Here is a 22,877-nt window from a genome sequence, read left to right on the forward strand (position 1 = left end):
TTGTGCTATGAACCCCTTGGCATACCTCCAACTCTTTTTGACCGATGAGGTCATTGAAAAAATTGTTATGGAGATGAATCGGTACCAGGAGCAACAAGCTGCTACCCATCGGAGGTTTTCAAGGAGCAGAAAGTGGGAACCAGTCACCAAAGAGAACATCTGGAAGTTTCTGGGCCTAATTATTCGTCAGGGAGTGGTGGGGAAACCCCTGCAGAGGTGGTATTGGACCACCAACAAGTTACTAGCCACTCCTTTTTTTTAGCACAGTTATGTCGGAATACAAATTTTCTCTCATAATGAAATATTTGCACTTTGCAAATAATGAAGACTTTGATGAGAGTTCTCATCCAGCTCCAAAACTGAAAAAAATTGGAGATTTATCAAATAATTCTGAAGAATTTCCAGCAGACCTATGTTCCAGACAGAGACATAAGTATTGACGAAAGTCTTAGACCCGGTTCACACTGGGGCGACACGACAGGCGGCTCAGGGGCCTGATGTGTCGCGTCCCATTGAATGCAATGGAACCGTTCTAATAGGAGCGACGCAAGTCGCTCCGACTTAGAAAAAAGGTTCCTGTAGTATTTTCGGGGGCGGCTCGGGGCGATCTGCATTGACTTCTATACAGAAGTCGTTTTGCGAATGGCAGAGTCACCCCCGAAGTCGTGCCGCCTATGTGTGAACCGACTCTAATGGCCTACAAAGGAAGACTCAGCTGGATACAGTATATCGCGTCAAAGAGAGCACGATTTAGCTTAAAATTGTTCATGCTGTGTGAATCCAGCTCTGGGTACATCTGAAATTCGATCCTGTAGACCGGGAAAGGGACCAAATTCAATGAACGATTCAGCAGTTTTGGAATGGCAACCGCCTTGGTTCTTTCTTTGATTGAGCCATTGCTGAACCAGGGCTACTGTGTCACCACAGACAATTTTTACATGTCCCCAGAACTCTATGAGTTCCTTCTCCTGAACAAGACGGACGCATATGGGACCGTTAGGGCTAACCGGCGTGACATGCCGTCAACCTTTGCCAATAAAAAGCTCAAGGCAGGAGAAATAGTTGCCTGGTAGAAAGGAAAAATGATGGCACTGAGATGGCGTGACAAAAAAGATGTGTGCCTTAGAAGTACCATTCACAACACCTCTACTGTCATGCAGGGGAGGGCTGGGCCAGGGGGCAGGGTGGCAATTGCCTCCCAGGCCGCCCTGACTTATGGCCGGCAGCCGATGCCCGCTACCATTTTCTTTTTTATTCTGGTCTAGGAAGTTGGGTCGGCGGCCGACCACTAGCTGTTGCATTCCGGGAGTTGTAGTCCACGCTCAAGCTCCCGGTGGGTGGAAAACAGAGCAGCGCAGAGGAAACTACAACTACCGGAGACCAGATTCTTGGAAGCAGGGTGTGCCAGGGAGTCGTGATGCAGGGCTGGGTGCTGGGATGCAACTTGACCCTAGGACCAGAAGCATTACTCCCCCAGGAGGACCTGCTGAGATCACTGTGGTGCGAGAGAGACCCTGACACCCATAGCTGACCCCCCCACCCTCCCCCATACACCCCATGTAACCTGCCCCAGTGATCAGGCTGCATTGATGGGCACTGGGGTTGGCTGCACTGGTGAGGCTGCATTGAAAAACCAGATGGGCCATGGATGGTGAGCTGATTTGGCGGTTCAATGGGCCAATTGACTGAACTTGCCCCCCAGGTCTAAGGGTGCCAACCTTCCCCTGCTGTCATGGTACACACCAAAGGTGGAAAAGACATAATGAAGCCACAGGTCGTGTTGGATTACAACAATACCATGGGAGGTGTGGACAGAGCTGACCAGGCCATGGCCTTTTATCCAGCCATGAGGAAGCAACAAAAAAATATTATAAAAAAATCTTCAGGCATCTTCTTAGAATGCATTTATTCTTCTGAAAAAAAAAGAGTGACAGGCCTATGGTTCATGCAGACTTTGTTTGGAAGGTTGCCAAACTCATATTTCTCAAGCACCAAATGCCAACGGCTATAAATCGATCTGGACGTCGTGCTGCTGGCGTTGTGAACCCGGAACGCCTGACTGGTCATCACTTTATGGACCACATTCCACCAACTGAAAAGAAGACAGCACCCACAAGGATGTGTGCGGTTTGCTGCTCCAAGCGTGACGACACTGGCTGGAAAATTCGAAAAGAAACCTGGTTCTATTGTCCCGATTGTGACATCGGACTTTGTGCTGTACCATGTTTTAAAATTTTCCATACCGGGGACGTTTACTGAAGAAATATGACTACTAATACTACACCCTTGTTTGACCAAAAAATATTGTCAGTGCTTTTGATTATATTATTTACAATTTTTTTTAATAAAAAGTATTATTATTATTATTAAATTATTATTTGTTATTATTTATTATATTATAATTATGATTTTGTGTTTCAAACTTTATCATACCAGGGATGTGTACTAGACTCTTGTTTGGACAGATGTAGGTAAGTTATTCCTAAGAATTACAGGCCTACAATATAAAACGCCAAATTTCCATGCAAAATAATGGTACCGCTTTCAGCACCTAAAATCTGAAATAATCATACTGCCAGGGAGGTTAATGCATCCAATGCATTAAGGTGAAAAAACACCTTGCAGTGACCCCCCCCCCCCCCCGTTTTACTTACCTGAGCCCTGGAATATCCCACGGCGGAGACGCGCTCTCCCTCTGCCCGGGATTCTCGGCTCTTGATTGGATAGATTGATAGCAGCGCAGCCATTGTCTCACGCTGCTGTCAATCAAATCCAATGATGCGGGCGCCTGGGGGACGGGGCCGAGTGCTACATTCGGCATCTATGGATGCTAAATGATGGACTCGGGAGCGTGCCCGCAAGCAGGGCCATCCTAATAGCATCATGGGCCCCTGGGCACAGTAATGCACTGGGGCCCCTACCAACCTTCCCCAATTTACACACCTACTTTCAAGAAATAAAGTATAAATAGTTGATAGAATTAAAGATATATTCATTAGTACTTTTAATAAAATCGATTTTACAAAAAGAAAACATTCCATAAATCAAAGACTAGTAAACACAAAGAGCACGGTATAGGGGGAATGCAGGATGGCAAAATACTGGGATCAGGGGGGCACAGTATAAATTCTGGGACGCTTCCCAGGACACGACCATATCGGGACAGTTTAGTAAAAAGCATGACTGTCCCAGCAAATCCGGGACAGTTGGCAAGTATGATGTAATACAAGATTATTGTGGGGCCCCCATGCACTTGGGGCCCCTGGGCAGTGCCCTTGCATTAAGATGGCCCTGCCCGCAAGGTATCCCCCCCAGGGAGATCGCTTCTCCTAGGGGGTTATACGATGCGTAGAGGAGCCGCTGAGGGACCCCAGAAGATGTTCAGGGCCACTCTCTGCAGATTGCACAGTGGAGGTAAGTATGATATGTTTGTTATTTAAAAAGAAAAAAACTCAAATGCCCCGTACACACGACCGGATCGATCCGCTGGGATTGATCAGCGGATCAGTTCCAGCAGATCCGGTCGTGTGTACGGCCTAGCGGACATTTTCCGGCGGATAAAAATCCAGCCTGACGGATTTTTAGCGGATAAAAATTTCTTAGCATGCTAAGAAATCTATCCGCTGGAATCCTGTCCGCCGGACTTATCCGGTCGTCTGTACAGACTCACCAGATAAGTCTGTCCGATCCCATCCCTCGCATGCGTCGTAATGATTCGACGCATGCGTGGAAGTATTTACCTTCCAAGGTCGCGCACGTCGCCGCGTCATCGTCGCGGCGACGGCGCGACCACGTTACCGCGGATGTATTCCCCGGGGATTTTGATCGGATGGTGTGTACAGCCATCAGATCAAAATCCGCCAGAGGATTTATCCGCTGGAAACGGTCGGGCGGACCGTTTCCAGCGGAAATCCTCTTGGGTGTACAAGGTCAAAGGCTTACAATCACTTAACAAAAAAGTGCGAATCAACGCTCACCAAACTTCTACTAACATGAAATTAGCAGAAGGGGCCCAAAGGGTGGCGCTTGAGAAATGAACCTCCTCTTTATACTCTCGTAGTACGTCACTACGTTAACGTTTGTCGAACGACAATTTGCGGATAGTTAGTATGCTAGACAAAATCCTGAACTGTGTGTACGAGGCTTGGGAGCGCTGAAAGCTAAAAATTGGCCTGGTCAGGAAGGGGGTGAAAGTGTCCGGTACTGAAGTGGCTAAAAACACACTAAACTGCAGCACATAGATGTGAACCAGCCTCATCTGAAAAATCTGATTTCCATTTGCAAATGCATTTTCACGCAGGAAAGTTCTGTAGGAAAACACATGAGTATTAACCCCTTGCCACCGAGTGTAGGCACATATGAGTCCTCGGCTTTCAGGGGATTATACCGGGTTGATGCCCGCATAGTTGCCAACATTTAAAAAAAAATTCCAGGGACACTTTGCAGCACAGCTATTAATTAATTACCACACTCACTTCCCCGAAGCTCCACCCACTCCGCATAATCTTCGCCTACTTATCAGATTATAGCAGGGGTCTCAAACTCAAATTACCTGAGGGCCACAAGACAAGTTTTCATATGCCATGGGGGGCCGCATGCAAACTTCAAAAACAACAGTACTGGTGTCAGCGAACACATTATTACCACCAGCACTGGTGTCAGCGAGCGCATTATTACCACCAGCACTGCTGTAAGTGGATGCATTTTTACCCCCAGCACTGGTGTCAGTGGATGCATTATTAACCCTGACCACTACACTGCACACCGACCACTGCACACTGACCACTGCACTACACGATGACCACTACACTGCACACTGACCACTACACACTGACCACTCACCATCAGGGCACAGCACATTAGGTCACAGAGCCCAGCACATTAGGGTACAGGGCACAGCGCACATCAGGGTATAGAGCCTGGCACATCAGGGCACAGGACCCGGCACGACAGGGCACAGGACCCGGCACGACAGGGTACAGAGCCCGGCACATCAGGGTACAGAGCCCGGCTCATCAGGGTACAGAGCCCGGCTCATCAGGGTACAGAGCCCGGCACATCAGGGTACAGAGCCCGGCACATCAGGGTACAGAGCCCGGCTCATCAGGGTACAGAGCCCGGCACATCAGGGTACAGAGCCCGGCACATCAGGGTACAGAGCCCGGCACATCAGGGTACATGGGGCACATCAGAGCACAATCGGGGCACATTAGGGTACATGGGGCGCATCGGAGCACATGGGGCGCATCGGAGCACATCAGGGTACATGGAGCAGATTCAGGGTACAAACAGGGTACATGAGGGCACGTACATGGGGCACATCGGGGCACAATCGGGGTACATGGGGGCACAATCGGGGTACAATCAGGGTACATGGGGCACATGGGGAACATGAGGTCACAATCGGGGTACATGGGGAACAAACAGAGCACATGGGGCACAATCAGTGTACATGTCAGCGTTTACTTGTTTTTCTTTTTTCTTCACATGCAGAGTAGCGCAGGAAGCGTCTGTCATATGTTCGATTCTCTGTCTCGCGCTGCGGCTGCTCCCCGCCCCCCGGCGGCCCCCCCCTCTCTTCTCGTCCATCCCAGGTGATATCACAAGCAAATAGGGATGGACGAGAAGAGAGAGGGGGGGGCGCCGGGGGGCGGGGAGCAGCTGCAGCGTGAGACAGAGAAGTGAACTTATGACAGAGACGCTTCCTGCGCTACTCTGCATGTAAAGGAAATCTACTCCCCCCACTTCCGCCCTGCCTGCGGGCCATTTATAACTGGTCCGCGGGCCGAAAATGGCCCGCGGGCCGGTACTTTGAGACCACTGGATTATAGGGTCTACTCAATAAAGAGAGAATTACAGGAAATTGATACAACCTCTGTGATTGTGTAAGAGGAGAGAGGAAGTCCTTAGGGTAAGGGAAGGTCCAATATAAAGGACTACAAGTATTAGCACACCTCCTGCCTTGTACACCTATGACTCACTGCCTGTGATTAGCGCAGTGCTGACTTCTTGGTGGGCTCTGCACATGGGCTGTGTGAAAACGCTGGAACCCATCCTTAGTCAGAGACTGCAGACATGGTACAGGAGATGGTCAGAGACCGCAGACATACTACAGGAGACGGTCAGAGACTGCAGACATGGTACAGGAGATGGTCAGAGACCGCAGACATACTACAGGAGACGGTCAGAGACTGCAGACATGGTACAGGAGATGGTCAGAGAGTGTGCGGACATAATTGGGCTGAAATTGCACAGAATGCACAGCGTGTTCCTGTGTTTTTCAGTGTGAACCTGGACCTGTAACCTGGAACCCACACTTTGCTAACTTGCCTGGAAAGGGGGCATTAGTATGGGCACCTGGAGCAATTTGCCACATCTCTTCTGGGATGCCAAGGGCCACCCCCTCTGTGGCAGACAGCAGCTTTAATTTGGGGGGAGGAATATGTGCTAAGGGGGTGGATTTCATATCCAAGCCCCCTTGCAGCATACATCATAAAGTTCCCCCTAGAACATATCCTTTCCCCCAAAATTACTCACAGTAAACTGTAACCCGTAGGCATGACCCCCTCCCTCCCCCTCTGGAAGGCTCACTTACTTTGCATCAGGACATGTGTCATCTTGTCAGACGAGCAGCTTTTCTCGGCAGCAGCGTGGTGAGCCTCCTTCTCCTCCCCCTCCTCCTCTGTGTACACAGGAAACATCACACAGCAGGAGAAGGAGGGGGGCGGGGCTCAGTTCACTCCACTGCACTCTGCACTGTGTGTGTGTCAGGAGTCAGGACCAGGCAGCCGGGGACTGCAGGGAGATATATAAACATACTGCCGCACCTGCCTTCCCCACTAGCCGGGACAAGTCCCGGCAGGCTAAATTAGCCGGGACTAGGTCCTATTTCACGGGACTGTCCCTTTAAAAACGGGACAGTTGGCAAGTATGTGCCCGCAGCTGCGTTCTTTAGAGCGGGCGATCGGCTTTCCGGTGAAAACAACCAATGCGGCTAAAAATCTCTTGGTTGTTATCCCGGAGGAGCGGGAGGGGGCCTCCCGTCCCACTGGGAGACCCGATCCACGATGCGCCACCTCTGAAACTGGCAGGAAGCCGTAAAGGAAGTGACGTCACAACGTCACTTCCGGTTTTCTCGGCTGCCAATGGCGCCGGATTTAAAAAAATACACAGTATTCAGAATCACAGTTTTCAGCGATCTGAATACTTTGAAGTGTAAAGGAGGGATTGGGGGTCTCTTAGACGCCTGATCTCTCAATAAAGAGTACCTGTCACCACCTATTACTGCCACAAGGGATGTTTACATTCCTTGTGACAGCAATAAACGTGATCCATTGGTTTGCGAGTATAATTCGTTCCAGAAACATGCTTGTAATCCAAAGCACTTGTATATCAAAGTATTTTTTTTTTACAGGCTATAAAAGAGAAGAGAGGCGCCTCTAAGTGTAGCAATAAGTTGCTAAATGTTGTAACTTCATTAAATGTAACCATATTGCTACACTTAGAGGCTCCTCTCAACTTTTTTATACTCAGTTGTGACATGACGCTACTCTTATATCAAGACACCGCTTGTATATCAAGGCAAAAATGTATTAAAACATTTTGCTTGTCTTGCAAAACGCTCTCAAACCAAGTTACTCACAAACCAAGGTTTTACTGTATAATAATGTAAAAATAAATAAAATAAATAAGATTTTTTTTTTAAAGCGCCCCCGTCCCTGCGAGCTTGCGCAGCAAAGAAAACGCATACGGAAGTCGCTCCTGCATATGTAAACGGTGTTCAAATCACACATGTGAGGTATCGCTGCGATCGTCAGAGTGAAAGCAATAATTCTAGCACTAGACCTCCTCTGTAACTCTAACCTGGTAACCGTAAAAAATAAATAAATAATTAAACCGTCACCTATGGAAATTTTTAGGTACCGTAGTTTGTCGCCACTCCACGAGTGCGTGCAATTATAAAGCGTGACATGTTTGGTATCTATTAACTTGGCGTAACATCATCTTTCACATTATACGAAAAAATTGGGCTAACATTATGTAGGGCCCCCTTACTTTCAGTATGGGCACTACGCTAAAGTTAGTGGGGAATGGCAGAGTTATTTTTTCTCCCATTCACAATTTGTCAAATTTGGGCTGCTGTCATTCCAGAAATGTCCTGTAGGTCAGCCTGCACTTCAGGGGTGTTGTTTCCACCCCTGGGCGACAGGTGGCGCTAGAGGGGTTCTGGCAGAGCCACTTTTCCCCAGCAGCCAATTAGAGGAGTTTTCCCTCACGGAGCATGCTGGGGAGGGGTATATCTGTGGCAGACGCCATCTTTATTGGTTCTTCCAGCGGGTTCCAGGTTCCAGGTGCGGCATCCACCTTTAGGGTGCGCATCCAACGGACCCCGGTGATGGCCTTGTTGCCAATACGCCGATCCCAACAACAAATCAGCAGCTCCTTCGGGGGCAGCGCTACATTTACTTTTTCGTTTTTTTTTTTTTATTCATGAAAGTTAATTTTTTCCCCAAAAAGTTGACTTTCAAAACACCACTGCACAAATACTGTGTGACATAAAATATTGCAACAATCGCCATTTAATTCTCTAGATTTTCTGCTAAAAAAATATATATATTATAGTATGTGGGGGTTCTAAGTAATTTTCTAGCAAAAAATATGGATTTTTAACTTGTAAACACCAAATGTCAGAAATAGGCTTAGTCATGAAAGGGTTAAAAGACGCAAACTTCATTGTATGCCATAACAATGTGGAATATCATCTACACCATGCAATGTAAACAAGGTCACCAGCCCATAGAATGGTGTATAAAGTTCCTGGACTGTGGGCTCCGCCCCCTCCAGCCCTTCCAGCTTCTTCCTCTGTAGGGTGCAGCACATAACAGCACTGCAGGGCAGGCATGGGGAAACTGCTGAAAATCACACTCTTTGGGGTCTTCCTGGCTTTTCTAGGAGAAAGGATCGTGCATTTCACGTAAGTACAGCTAAAGATTAGGAGTTGGCGGGTGAAAAGTTTGTGGAATGTGTTTTTGCATCGTACAAAGATGTGATCTCTGCATTTCCTAGCAGCTTCATGGAGCAGCTCAGAAGGCTTTTAACATTTAAAGGGTCAGCACTCCTAAAACATGGCGGCGTGAGTTTCCCAGGGGGGGTAAATCTGCTGTGGTCGTCACAAGTGGGGGGGCTTGTTCTTCATGCTGGGTTATTTATTTTAATTGCAAAAGAATGTGAATACAGAAAAAGGAGAGCAGAGCGGGAAAGAGGGATTAACGTCTAAACTCCTGCACGTTAACCCTCGGTGCACGCTACTGCGACCTGAAAGTCGCCCTTTGCCAGGTGACTTGCTGTACTACTTTGATGCGTAACTTTGATGCGTTAACCCCCGGACCATATTGCTGGTCAAAGACCAGAGCAATTTTTGCGATTCGGCACTGCGTCACTTTAACTGACAATTGCGCGGTCGCGCGATGTGGCTCCCAAACAAAATTGGCGTCCTTTTTTCCCCACAAATAGAGCTTTCTTTTTGGGGTATTTGATCACCTCTGCGGTTTTTAGTTTTTGCGCTATAAACAAAAATAGAGCGACAATTTTGAAAAAAATGATTTTTTTTTTTACTTTTTGTTATAATAAATATCCCCCAAAAATATATAAAAAAAAACATTTTTTTTCCCTCAGTTTAGGCCGATACGTATTCTTCTACATATTTTTCATAAAAATAAATCGCAATAAGCGTTTATTGATTGGTTTGCGCAAAAGTTATAGCGTTTACAAAATAGGGGATAGTTTTATGGCACTTTTATTAATATTTTTATTTTACTAGTAATGGCGGCGATCAGCGCTTTTTTTTTTTTTTTTTTTGTACTGCGACATTATGGCGGACACTTCAGACATTTTTGACACATTTTTGTGACCATTGGCATTTTTAAAGCGATCAGTGGTATAAAAATGCATTGATTACTATAAAAATGCCACTGGCAGGGAAGGGGTTAACACTAGGGGGCGGGGAAGGGGTTAAGTGTGTTCCCTGGGTGTGTTCTAACTGTAGGGGGGTGCCCTCACTAGGGGAAATGACTGATCGCTGTTCATACATTGTATGAACAGAAGATCAGCATTTCTCTCCCTGACAGGACCGGGAGCTGTGTGTTTACACACACAGCTCCCGGTCCCCGCTCTGTAAAGAGCGATCGCGGGTGCCCGGCGACGATCACGCCCGCCGTGCACGGGAGTCTCGCGCGCCCCTGGTGACCTGTGAGAGAGCCGACGTAGAGCTACGGGCTCTCGCGCAGGGGAGGCGACCTGCCGCCGTAAAATGACTGCGGCTGGTCGGCAAGTAGTTAAGAAGCAACTTTCAGGAATGCCTCGTAATCTTCCTGTAATGTCGGAAACAAATCGCATCAATATAGATGAGGATCTGACTTGGGGCGACTTCCATTAAAGGCAAATGTTTTTTCACCTTAATGCATCCTATGCATTAAGGAGAAAAAACATCCGACAGCACCGCCCCGAACCCCCGTTTTACTTACCTCACCCCTTGAAAGTCCCGCGCGCAACCCCGTCATCCTGTTCGGTTCCCAGCCTGGCCGTTGATTGGTTAGGCAGATTGATAGCAGCGCAGCCATTGGCTGGCGCTGCTGTCAATCACATCCAATGACGCAGCGCGCCAGGGGCAGGGCCGACTGATACAGTTGGCGGCTATGGTACGACAAAAAGAAAAAAAAAAAATCGGAAGTGATGTCACGTGTTCTAATGTATTTGTATTGTATTTTCGGACGACAGCTGTACTGACTAAATGAAAATGGTACGATCTGGTATCGTACGAGGAAAATTGTCGCGCTTGTCCGATTGAATAATATCAGATGAACTGTCGTGATCGGCTCTCGAAAGTAGTGTACACATGATCCGAAAATCGTACGATTCTTCCTCGGACAATCGTTTTCGTCCGATATTCGGATGGTGTGTACGGGCCATTAGTAAGGGCCCTTTCACACTGGTTCGTTTTTGCCGCCTTTTCGCGGTAAAAATAGCGCTCATAAAACGCTCATAAAACGCTCCCCATGACCCTCTCCATTGAAATGAATTAAACACTGTAAAAACGGAGCGTTAAAATCGCAGTAAAACAGAGCGATTTTACTGCGTTTTTACAGCGTTTTTACCGCGTTTATAGTTCATTTCAATGGAGAGGGGCATGGGGGGCGTTTTAATAGCGCTATCTTTACCGCAAAAACGCACCAGTGTGAAAGGGCCCTTAAAGGTACATGATATCATTACAACAACTTTGTGATTAAACAAGTTTTTTAATTACTCGGGTTCTGTGGCTGATTAAGGGTGTAATTAAACTCACTTGGTGCCTTACCTGCATTACATTGGGTTTAGAAACTGTGTAATTCATATGTGTTCAGGTTTAAAAGGGATGAACACATATGAATATACCTTTGTTTTGTTTTTTTCAGGACAAATTAGACTTTTAGTTGGTGATGAGGTTGGATATCTCCTGATTTTTTTTTTTTGTTTTATTTATTATTATCAAAGGAAAACTGGCCCAAAATAGTAAAAAACAAAGAAAAAAAATGTGCGTTTCTTGCTACTAAGGATGAGCTCCGGCGTGTTCGCACAGTACACGTGAAGAGCCCGCCAGGAAGTCTGCACAGTGCTGCGCTAATCACAGGCAGGGAGACATTTCCCGATCTCTGCAGCCGAGCATCGGGACAATGTCTCCCTGCCTGTGATTTGCGCAGCGCCATGTAGACTTCCTGGCGGGCGCTGCACGTGTACTGTGCAAACACACCGGAGCTCATCCTTACTACTAACCTACCACCAAAGAACAACCCAAATTCCCCTCGTCCCCTCGTCCTGATGATCGCAGCGATACCACATATGTGTGTTATTTGTTTGTACACGTAGTACAGCCCAGAAACAATTGTTTCCTACCTAATGGAAAAAAAAAAAAATCTGTCCAAAAACATACAGGGCTAGATTCAGGTAGGGGCGCGCATTGTTACGGCGGCGCAGCGTATCATATTTACAATACGCCGCCGTAAGTTAGAGAGGCAAGTGCTGTATTCACAAAGCACTTGCCTTCTAAGTTACGGCGGCGTAGCGTAAATGGGGCCGGCGTAAGCGCGCCTAATTCAAATGAGGATGAGGGGGCGTGTTTTATGTTAATACTTGGTGACCCGATTGACGTTTTTCCCGAACGGCGCATGCGCCGTCCGTGAAATTTCCCAGTGTGCATTGCTCCAAAGTACGCCACAAGGACGTCATTGGTTTCGACGTGAACCTAAATTACGTCCAGACCCATTCGCGAACGACTTACGCAAACGACGTCAAAAATTCAAAATTTGACGCGGCAACGTAAAAAATAGCGCCGGGCGTACGTAAATTTGTGAATCGGCGTATTTAGGTCATTTGCATATTCTACGCCGAAAACGACGGAAACGCCACCTAGCGGCCAGCGTAAATATGCACCCTAAGAAACGACGGTGTAAGAGACTTACGCCAGTCGCATCTTAGGCTAATGTCGGCGTATCTTGCTTTCTGAATACAGAAAGAAGATACACCGGCGCAGCTTTGAATTTACGCGACGTATCTATAGATACGCCGGCGTAAATCAATGCTGAATCTAGCCCACAGTATATTACTGACCTTGTCCTTTGACCCTGACCCAAACGCTAATCCTGGCACTGACCTAGATCAAGCCTTGATCTAGGTGTGTGTGTGTGTGTGTGTGTGTATATTAAAAAAGCCTATTGGAGCCTCTGGCTCTAATCACGTGCTAGAAAAAAACACCAAAAAAACAAAAACAACCCCCCCCCATTGGAATCCATGCATCTGACGCATAGTAAGGGGGGTGGCGCCCGTACGTCCCTAATGGATGGGCCTGCCACTGGTGACTGTCTCTCAATGGTGCTGGTGCTTTAGTCCTGTGACGGCTAAAGGCGTGAATTGCACAGTCCTATGCGTCTTATATAATTATAATTTTTTTTCTCTGCAAAGAGAGAGATATATAATGCATCTCTCTCCTCCATTCAGGCTGTTGTGTGGAGCTGCTCACAGCAGGGGGTCCGGTGCAATTTTTGGCTGAATTCGGACCTGAACCGGACCCGAAGACGCATAGGACTGTGGAATTCACTCCTTTAGCTGTCTCAGGACTGTGTGAAGCAGCACCATTGAGAGCCAGTCACCAGTGGCAGGCCCATCCATTAGGGACGCACGGGCGCCGCCCCCCTTTCCATGAGTCGGCCCCCTAATCTACATACAGGGTGCTGGATGCATGGATTCCAATGGGGGGGGGGGTGGTTTTTTTTTGTGTTTTTTTTTTTTTTCTAGCACGCGATTAGAGCCAGAGGCTCTAATGCCGGGTACAGACGAGAGGATTGATCCGCGGATACGGTCCGCCGGACCGTATCCGCGGATAAATCCTCTCGAGGATTTCCCCGGATTTGGATCCGATGGAGTGTACTCACCATCTGATCGAAATCCGCGCAGAAATCCCTTCGCGATGACGTGTCGCGCCGTCGCCGCGTTGATGATGCGGCGACGTGCGTGACGCTGTCATATAAGGATACCCACGCATGAGTCGAATCATTACGACGCATGCGAGGGAGGGAATCGGACGGATCGATCCGGTGAGTCTGTACAGACCACCGGATCGATCCGCTGAAGCCGATTCCAGCGGATAGATTTCTTAGCATGCTAAGAAATTTTTATCTGCTGGAAATCGGTCGGGCAGAAAAAAATCCGCGGAAAAAGATCCGCTGGGATGTACACACCAGCGGATCTATCCGCTGGAACTGATCCGCAGATCAATTCCAGCGGATAGATCCTCTCGTGTGTACGGGGCCTAATAGGCTTCAAAAGAGTGTGGACTCAAGGCACTGAGCTCCGAGCCCACCCAGTTGTGTGACAATGGCAAAAACTCATAGCACTAATTCTCCTCGCAGCCAATCAGGAAGCGGGTGGCAAGACCCATTTCCTAATTGGCCGAAAGGAGAAGCGATCTTATTGGCCAAGGGGGAGGAGGAGGAAGGTGGCACATGGCCGGGGGAGAAGCAGGGGATGCTGACCCACCAGCCGCCATGATGGCTCATCCGCAGCAGCTCCTAAGGTGAGGAGACTGCCTGTCTCCTGTGTGTGTGTGTGTGGGGGGGGGGGGGGTGTTCCTGCATTCATGTCTGTCTCCAGGGGGGAGAGAACAGCCTCATCTCCCACTGGGGGGGGGGGGGGGTGTTATTGGTTTGCTGCCCCCCAAATTAGTAAGCACCAGCCGCCACTACCGGTCACAGTCTACTGACATGCGAATTGGATGTGGGGTAAAATGATTGATCACTATTCTTAGATGGGATGGCTGCATTAGTTGTTTTTTTTGGGGGCTTTTTTCTTTTATTTTCACTTGGTGATCTGGCCAGCAATTCTGTTTTTCAACAGAACAAACTGTCCAGCACATGTACCAGGTGGAGGGATGAGCAAAAACTATTTACCAGTGATTTGCGTTGGATCCCTCTTTAGAGGGATTTAACCACTGTAGATGCTGCACTACCATTCTGCAAACGCTCGCATTACATTAATTGCGGCACGGCCCAATTGACTTGCATTGGTCGCGTTCGGTGGGGTAAGACCTGCCAAATGCCGTATGCTGTTTAATCTCTTCGTGCCAGCCGCACGCAAATATGAGGGCTCTTGGCGGGTGGGCCTTGGTTCCGAGCGACCACATATTTGCGTGCATTAGTGAAAATACAACCGTGACGAGAGTGCGCGCCCTGTGCACTCCCGACACATTTACCAACGGAAGTCTCCTGGCTACTGCTTGCGATCGGAAAACTTTCCGATCATGTGGCAGCTGGTCCCATGATTCTAAACCCTACCCCGCCTCCCGGCATCCTTAACCACTTGCTGACCGCGCCACACACTTATACGCCCGAAGAATGGCGTGGCTGCGAAAGCAATGTATATATACATTGCTTTAATTTCGCGCAGTGTCAGCCGGTGTCCCGCGATCGTGTCACGGAGCCGCAGAATAGGGGAGTGCCTATGTAAACAAGGCATCTCCCTGTTCTGCCTAGTGACGGGACACTGATCTACTGCTCCCTGACATCAGGAGCAGTGATCAGTGTCATGTCACTGGTAGCCCAGAGCCCACACGGTTAAAATCACTCCCTAGGACACACTTAACCCCTTTCTTGCCCCTGGTGGGTAACCAATGGTTAACCCCTTCCCTGCTAGTGTCATTTACACAGTAATCAATGCATTTTTATAGCACTGATCACTGTATAAATGACAATGGTCCCAAAATAGCGTCAAGTGTCCGATGTGTCCGCCATAATGTCGCAGTTACGATAAAAATCGCTGATCGCCGCCATTACTAGTAAAAAAAAAAATAATAATAAAAATGCCATAAAACTACCCCCTATTTTGTAGACACTACAACTTTTGCGTAAACCAATTAATATACGTTTATTGCGTTTTAGTTTTATTTATTTTACCAAAAATATGTAGAAGCAATACATATAGGCCTAAGCCGAGGAAAAAAATAGTTTATACATTTTTTTAGGGATATTTCTTATAGCAAAAAGTAAAAAATATATTTTTTTTCCAAATTGTCGCTCTTTTTTTGTTTATAGCGCAAAAAATAAAAACCACAGAAGTGATCAAATACCACTAAAAGAAAGCTCTTTTTGTGGGAGAAAAAAGGCCGTCAATTTTATTTGGGAGCCACGTCGTACGCGCAATTGTCCGTAAAAGTGATGCAGTGCCGAATCGCAAAAGGCCTGGTCATTGGGCAGCCAAATCCTCCAGGGCTGAAGTGGTTAAAGGGCCAGGTCGAAGGGCATAGGTGTGCGCAGCCTATTGCATTAGGGTGTGCACCCCAAAGCCCAAACACACACTACCGATCACTCACGATGTTCATTCAGAAAGAGAAGTTCCGGGTGAGAGGAGAGTGGGGGAGAATTGTATTGAGCTGAATGAGAGAAATTCCTGCAGAGAACTGAACACATGTGCGAATTAGATGCGTACCCATAGAAGATAATGGGACTGAATTTGTACCTTAGCCGCACCGCAAGACATAAAAACCGCATGCGGTTTGGAGGCAATACGCAGTGCGGATGCATCGCACATATGTGAACCAGCCTCATTGAAAACAATGCATTTTGAAATGTCCTGCGAATTAGATGCGGTTTAAACCGCACTCAATTCGCATAGGTGTGAACCTGGCCTTAAGCTACATGAGCGGCATTCACATGTAAACAAACCATGAGAAGCCCCCTTCACTCTTGGAGATTTCCACCAGCTTCCTGTTGAGACAGGAAGTGAAGGAAAATGTCCCCAATAGGACAGACGCACCAAAAAAAAAAAAACTGTCAGGGAATATACTGTATACCCTTCCTTGCTCTATGCGGGGGGGGGGGGGGGGGGGGGTGAAAAAGTTTGGCCATACAAGAACTTCATGAATCTACGGAGTGAAATTGCACAGTGTGGAGTTCATGATGATGATATAAATCTGTGATGGGGACACCGGGATTTATATATGGCAGGGCAGAGATAAAAGGTTAAAACATTTTCCTGTGGAAAGCCGTGGTTCGGATTGGGATGTATTTTGCAGATGTTGCAGGAAGTCGGGTCGGAGTTGATGTGACTGCAATTCATTTTTCTTTTGGCTGCTCAGTAACATTTCTGCGAAGATTCCTCTCGGCACACTGGCTTGCAGACACTTCCTCTGTGGTTGTCTCTGCTTGTTGTAAGACTTCTTCCTCCACCAATACACCCAACAAGGTGGGCACATCAACTGCCACTAACCACAGCTGGTCAATACGTGCTTGGTCTTAACCACTTAAGACCCGGACCTTTAGGCAGCTAAAGGACCCGGCCAGGTTTTGCGATTCGGCACTGCGTCACTTTAACTGACAATTGCGCGGTCGTGCAACGTGGCTCCCAAACAAAATTGGCGTCCTTTTTTTCCCACAAATAGAGCTTTCTTTTGGTGGTATTTGATCACCTCTGCGGTTTTTATTTTTTGCGCTATAAACAAAAATAGAGCGACAATTTTGAAAAAAATGCAATATTTTTTACTTTTTGCTATAATAAATATCCCCCAAAAATTTGTTTTCATCAGTTTAGGCCGATACGTATTCTTCTACCTATTTTTGGTAAAAAAATCGCAATAAGCGTTTATCGGTTGGTTTGCGCAAAATTTATAGCGTTTACAAAATAAGGGATAGTTTTATTGCATTTTTATTAATAATATTTTTTAAAATAAAATGGCGGCGATCAGCGTTTTTTTATTTTATTTATTTTTTTAGTGACTGCGACATTATGGCGGACACTTCGGACAATTTTGACACATTTTTGGGACCATTGTCATTTTCACAGCAAAAAATGCATTGTTTACTGTGAAAATGACAGTTGCAGTTTGGGAGTTAACCACAAGGGGGCGCTGAAGGGGTTATGTATGACCTAATATGTGTTTCTAACTGTAGGGGGGTGTGGCTGTAGGTGTGACGTCATCGATTGTGTATCCCTATAAAAGGGATCACACGATCGATGACGGAGCCACAGTGAAGAACTGGGAAGCTACGTTTACACACGGCTCTCCCCGTTCTTCAGCTCCGGGGACCGATCACAGGACTCCAGCGGCGATCGGGTCCCGCGACCCACGGCTGGGCACTAGCAGAGGATGTACCTGTACATGCATGTGCCCAGCCGTTCCATTCAGCCGACGTAAATGTGCAGGATGCGGTCCTTAAGTGGTTAAAGTGGACCTCCACCATTTTCATCACCTCTCCACCCTCACACCTGAACCCCCCCAAAGGTTTTCTGGTAACCCGACCGTTTGTACGCTCCATCGGACAATTGTTGTCGGAATTTCCGACAACACATGTGGGATAGCATGCTCTCAAATTTTCCGACAACAAATGTGTGCCGTCGGATTATCCGATCGTGTGTACACAAGTCTGTCCCAATAAAATCCAAAGTACAAACACGCATGCTCAGAACCAATGCTAACCATAAGACAACATTAGCAAAAGTTGCCTAAAGGGTGGCGGTAAAGGAAAGAAAAACCACATAGTTTTGTGTATGCTGGCTGAAAAATTTCTGCCGTCTGTATGCAGAACAAGTCCACGGCCAACGCCCTTCGCACAAAATTCCACAGATTTGTCCTATGGAAATCGATCGTGTGTATGAGGCGTAAAGCCAGCCTTACAAGGATCCATCCAATTTAATTCGCTTCTGTAGGATTTCCATCCATGTGTGGCCACTGTGGTCAAGAAATCGATCTACTGATTGACTTCAGCCGCCCTGCTGGTATATTCTGATCAGCACTGCAGGCTACAGACCAGGCATCACTAAATGGATCCGATCCTAGGCAGGGTGCACGGGGTGCTCCGCACCCAGGCGCCGCAGAGGAGGGGGCGCCGAAGCTCCAAAGTGCTCCCCTCCCTCCTCCTTGTCTGTTTCCAGAGGCGGAGCCCAAAAAGCGGGTGCTGCAGTTCCCCATTCCTGGCAACTGACAAGAGTGCATACCTCCCGCTGTCCCCAGAATCCGGGTTGGGTACCACAGCGGAGCCTAGTAGTGTTGAGCAGAATATGCCATATTCGATTTCGCGATATATCTCGAATATATATTCGAATATTCGAGATATATTCGCTAAATTCGAATATTCGTGATATTTTATCGAAATTAATTGAATGCGATTTTTCGCTATTGCGAATGCGAAAATAATTGCGATTTTTTAATAACTGCGGTAGGAGCGCTCTGATTGGCTTAGAATATTCGTGATATTTTATCGAAATATCGCAACATGCGAATGCGATATTTATTGCGCAATTTCGAGATATGCTGGAGGAGCGCTCTGATTGGCTCAGAATATTCGTGATATTTTATCGAAATATCGCAACATGCGAATGCGATATTTATTGCGCAATTTCGAGATATGCTGGAGGAGCGCTCTGATTGGCTCAGAATATTCGTGATATTTTATCGAAATATCGCAACATGCGATTGCGATATTTATTGCGCAATTTCGAGATATGCTGGAGGAGCGCTCTGATTGGCTCAGAATATTCCTGATATTTTATCGAAATATCGCAACATGCGAATGCGATATTTATTGCGCAATTTCGAGATATGCTGGAGGAGCGCTCTGATTGGCTCAGAATATTCCTGATATTTTATCGAAATATCGCAACATGCGAATGCGAAATTTATTGCAGATATTTCGAAAACTGCTGTAGCAGCACTCTGAAATCGAATATGTATGATATTTTAACCAAAATACATATTGCGATTGCGATTTTTCGATCGCGCATGCGCAATTGCGCGAACAACACGCGACCATTTCCTGGAGCCTTGCCAGTTTCCCAATATTACAGCAACATGGTGGGAAGCAATTTCTCAAAGTCTGAGGAAAAGTTGCTGATTTGTGTAAGTATTTTGACCACTGTTATTTCATCATCTTCAACTGCATTTAAGTCTAGTTTAAAAGTTAGTATATATGATCAGATATTAGTATTTAACCAAAAATGTGTCTCCTGCTTTTACAAAACTACAAGTCCCAGCATGCCTGGACAGCTGCAGACACCCTGGTTGGCAAATGTGTATTTAGGCACTTTTCCTTGTTATTTAGCATAATGAATTTAAAATTTTTTTGGACATAGGACGTATGCGAACGTCCTGACTTCAGTGTCCTCAAGGCCCAAGGACGTTCGAATACATATTGCCCTTTAGATGTTGCAGAACTACAACTTCCAGCATGCCTGGGAATGCTGGCACTTCTAGTATTGTAAGTTCTGCAGGCCCACATTTTTCAGGCCTTTATGCACGGGTCTCTAAACTGTGGCACCCTAGATGCAGCAAAAGTAAAATTCTTAGCATGCACTGACAGACCGTGGCTGATGGGAGTAGTAGTTTTGCAACAGCTGGAGGTGGACTGGTCTTGAAACCCAGAGTTAGGTAACAAACCCGTAGTGTTTTGCAACCATTCTGCCTCCAGCTGGTTATTTTCTGTTGAAAAGCCTGTGGCGTGCAAAACACAACCCAAAAACTCCACCCGGTGCAAGGAAAAATTTGCACACACCTAAAGAGTGACATCACAAAAAACTGCGACGGTTGCATACGTCAGTGGTCCTCCGAAAAGGTCCCGTCTCTGACCCCCCGGGGCGTTAGGCTCCTGACAGGGAAAAGAGTTACTGTGGTCCATACAGCCGAAGCCATATGGACCCATCTCGGTCCAAGCAGCGCAATCAACACGCGAACAACACGCGACCATTTCCTGGACCCTTGCCAGTTTCCAACTTTATGATCGCAACGCAATCGCAGAGCAAGATGGTTGGAAGTAATTTCACTGTATCTGAGGAAAAGTTGCTGATTTGTGTAAGTATTTTGACCACTGTTATTTCATTATCTTCAACTGCATTTTAGTCTAGTTTAAAAGTTAGTATATATTCATAATTATGCAAATGATAATGGCTGCTATATTTATGTAAAAAAGGTGGCGACGGAAATGGCAGTATATAAAATCTGTCATGTTACCCCTGTCATTGATTAATAAGGCGAGAATGCTTCCAATTGTTGAATAGCATACATTTATGTCATATATCCATAAGGCTGTCAACAAAAGTATTACAATATACTTTGTTCTTCATCTTGCAGAAGTTCCTGGAAACAGGATACGATGAGCTGCGGAGGCAGCAAGAAAAACAGGGAGTTATAAGCTCCCTGATTGAGGAACTAGGCGAAGAACACACTCGCATGGCGATCCTCAAAAAGTGGTCCGACCTGAAGAGGCGCCAGATGAACCGGGTCAGGCGTATCCGGAATAAATATCATCCTGGTAAGTTATTGGTCACAGTTATGTTTTTTTTTCCCTAAAGTGTATTTTGTGCGTGTACTCGAGAGAGGAGCCGGACTGCAGGAGTTGGGAGTAGGCAGGCCTCCCCCAGAGGTAATCTGCCACCTTTCTCCATGCCCCGGGTGGCAATGGCGGGTGTGAGGGGGTCCTCCCACACAGACCGTCCTACCTGCTCCGCTTCGAAGCCCCACGGGGCAGAGGGACTCCCTATAAGGGAGTGAGAGGATTTGCCCGCTCAACCAGCCCCGTTAGTCCTTCGCCTCTCTTTTTAGAGACCGCATGGTCAGAGTGCGTGCATGTTAACCCAATTGCGAGTGCGTGTGTAAGTGTGGTGGTTTTTGTGGGAGGGAGGTGGGCATACTAAGCGCAGGCTTACCTCGCATAGCACACCCACCGGGGGCCGAGCTGAGACCACCAAACTCAATTCACATGTAGCCGAGAGCGGGATCCGAACCCCTAGCTGCAGAGGTGAATGGCTTGTCAGCGCAGTGGCAATCGCGTTGAGCCAGCCCGGGTCCCTTGGGGACAGTTATGGAAGGTCATATGTAATTAATGTAAGGTCAGATGTTGTTAACCAAGACGCCATGTTGTTGTAACATATATCACCACCAGCCAAGGTATTCATAGTACTGTTGGAAAAAAACATGGGACAGCAGACAGGAACACAGAAGTTATGTGGGAACATACTTTTCCCATTGCTTTGCATGGGACTTTAAACAAAAAGCCCGACCCTCACCAATGGGGTTAGTTAAGGGATAAATTAACGATCCTATACTTTAAGTGGACGTATAGATAACATGTGACCAAGTGTTATCGAAATATCTACAGCTGTTATGAAATAACATGTATTTCCCATAGAGTTGAATGGGACTTTAAAGAAAAACCCTGACCAAGGCAAATGGGGGTGGGTATGGGTTAAACCACCAATCCTATATTTGTGGCTGACATATAAGTAACCTGTGTGCCAAGTTTCATGTAAATATCTTTAGCCGTTTGGACGTGATGGTGGAACATACATACATACATGCACACACACGTTGAGTTTTATATATATAGATTCCCACTAAATTCCTGTGTTAGGCGTGGGGTTGTTATAGTAATCCTGTGTACTCCATCAAGTACTTTTTTTTAACATGAGATCGTCTGAACAAAACAAAGGAGACAAAAACAGCTCATTTTACCATGGTGGCAGCCCAGCTCACGCTCAGTCCCCTGTAGTGCCCACAAGACCCTTTAATATAACATTGTCCCATTGGTTAACTGTCTATATAAATTAATTTGTATTCATATACAATACAGTAGAGTACACAGAATTTGCATACGTCATTAGAAAACATTTTTATAATATATGAACATTGTGTTATTATAGGAGCTCCGCTACCAACTGTGCGCCCCAAGCGCACAAGGCGACAGGCCGCAGAGGAGGAGCAGGAGGAGGATGTGGAAGAGGAGGAGAGGGATGAGGAGGAGCAGCCAGGGCCATCCACATCACCACCCCCAGTTCCTGTGGAGGAGCAAGAGGAGGAGCTGCACCCCCCCCCCGAAACTTCTGGTGGAGTAGTGGGTGACGAGGAAGAGGAGCAGGATGAGACGGTTAATTATACCGTCAATCAGGAGGGTAAATATGTGCACATATATTAATAAAATTTCAACAATAAAATGTAGCTCTAAAAATGGACAGCATTTAAAGCAGGGCTGTGGAGTCGGTAGATAAATTTTTCGACTCCGACTCCTCAGTTTTATGTACTTCAGACTCCGACTCCCCGACTCCCCGACTCCGACTCCTCTGTATTAATATGCGAATGTATTTTATAGATTCCTTGAGGGAAAGAAACGCAAACTACCACAGGACTACTGGCTGGGAAGCCAACAGTCTACTGTATTGCACAGTTTAAGCAAAAGACAAACACAATGAAAACAATCAAGTGACTGGATAGTAGCAGCAGGCTTAAACATCAGGAACATGATCTTTAACAGTTCAAAAATACAGACCACATTATTTGGCTGTTTTAGAACCAAAACAAAGCTTATCTA

The 22,877-nt window shown here is 46.8% G+C and overlaps 1 protein-coding gene across 1 annotated transcript in view; it reads left to right on the forward strand.

Moving 5' to 3' along the window:
• Positions 1 to 8,833: 8,833 nt before the first annotated feature.
• LOC120939888 (serum paraoxonase/arylesterase 2-like) overlaps positions 8,834 to 22,877 on the forward strand; it is a 72,964-nt gene continuing 58,920 nt past the window's right edge. Inside the window, exon 1 of the mRNA XM_040352304.1 lies at positions 8,834 to 8,974. Coding sequence (XP_040208238.1) covers positions 8,901 to 8,974 — 74 coding nt within the window. The 5' untranslated portion in view covers positions 8,834 to 8,900. The remainder of the gene's footprint in view (positions 8,975 to 22,877) is intronic.

Source organism: Rana temporaria, chromosome 5 (genome assembly GCF_905171775.1).
Source record: "Rana temporaria chromosome 5, aRanTem1.1, whole genome shotgun sequence".
NCBI lineage: Eukaryota > Metazoa > Chordata > Amphibia > Anura > Ranidae > Rana > Rana temporaria.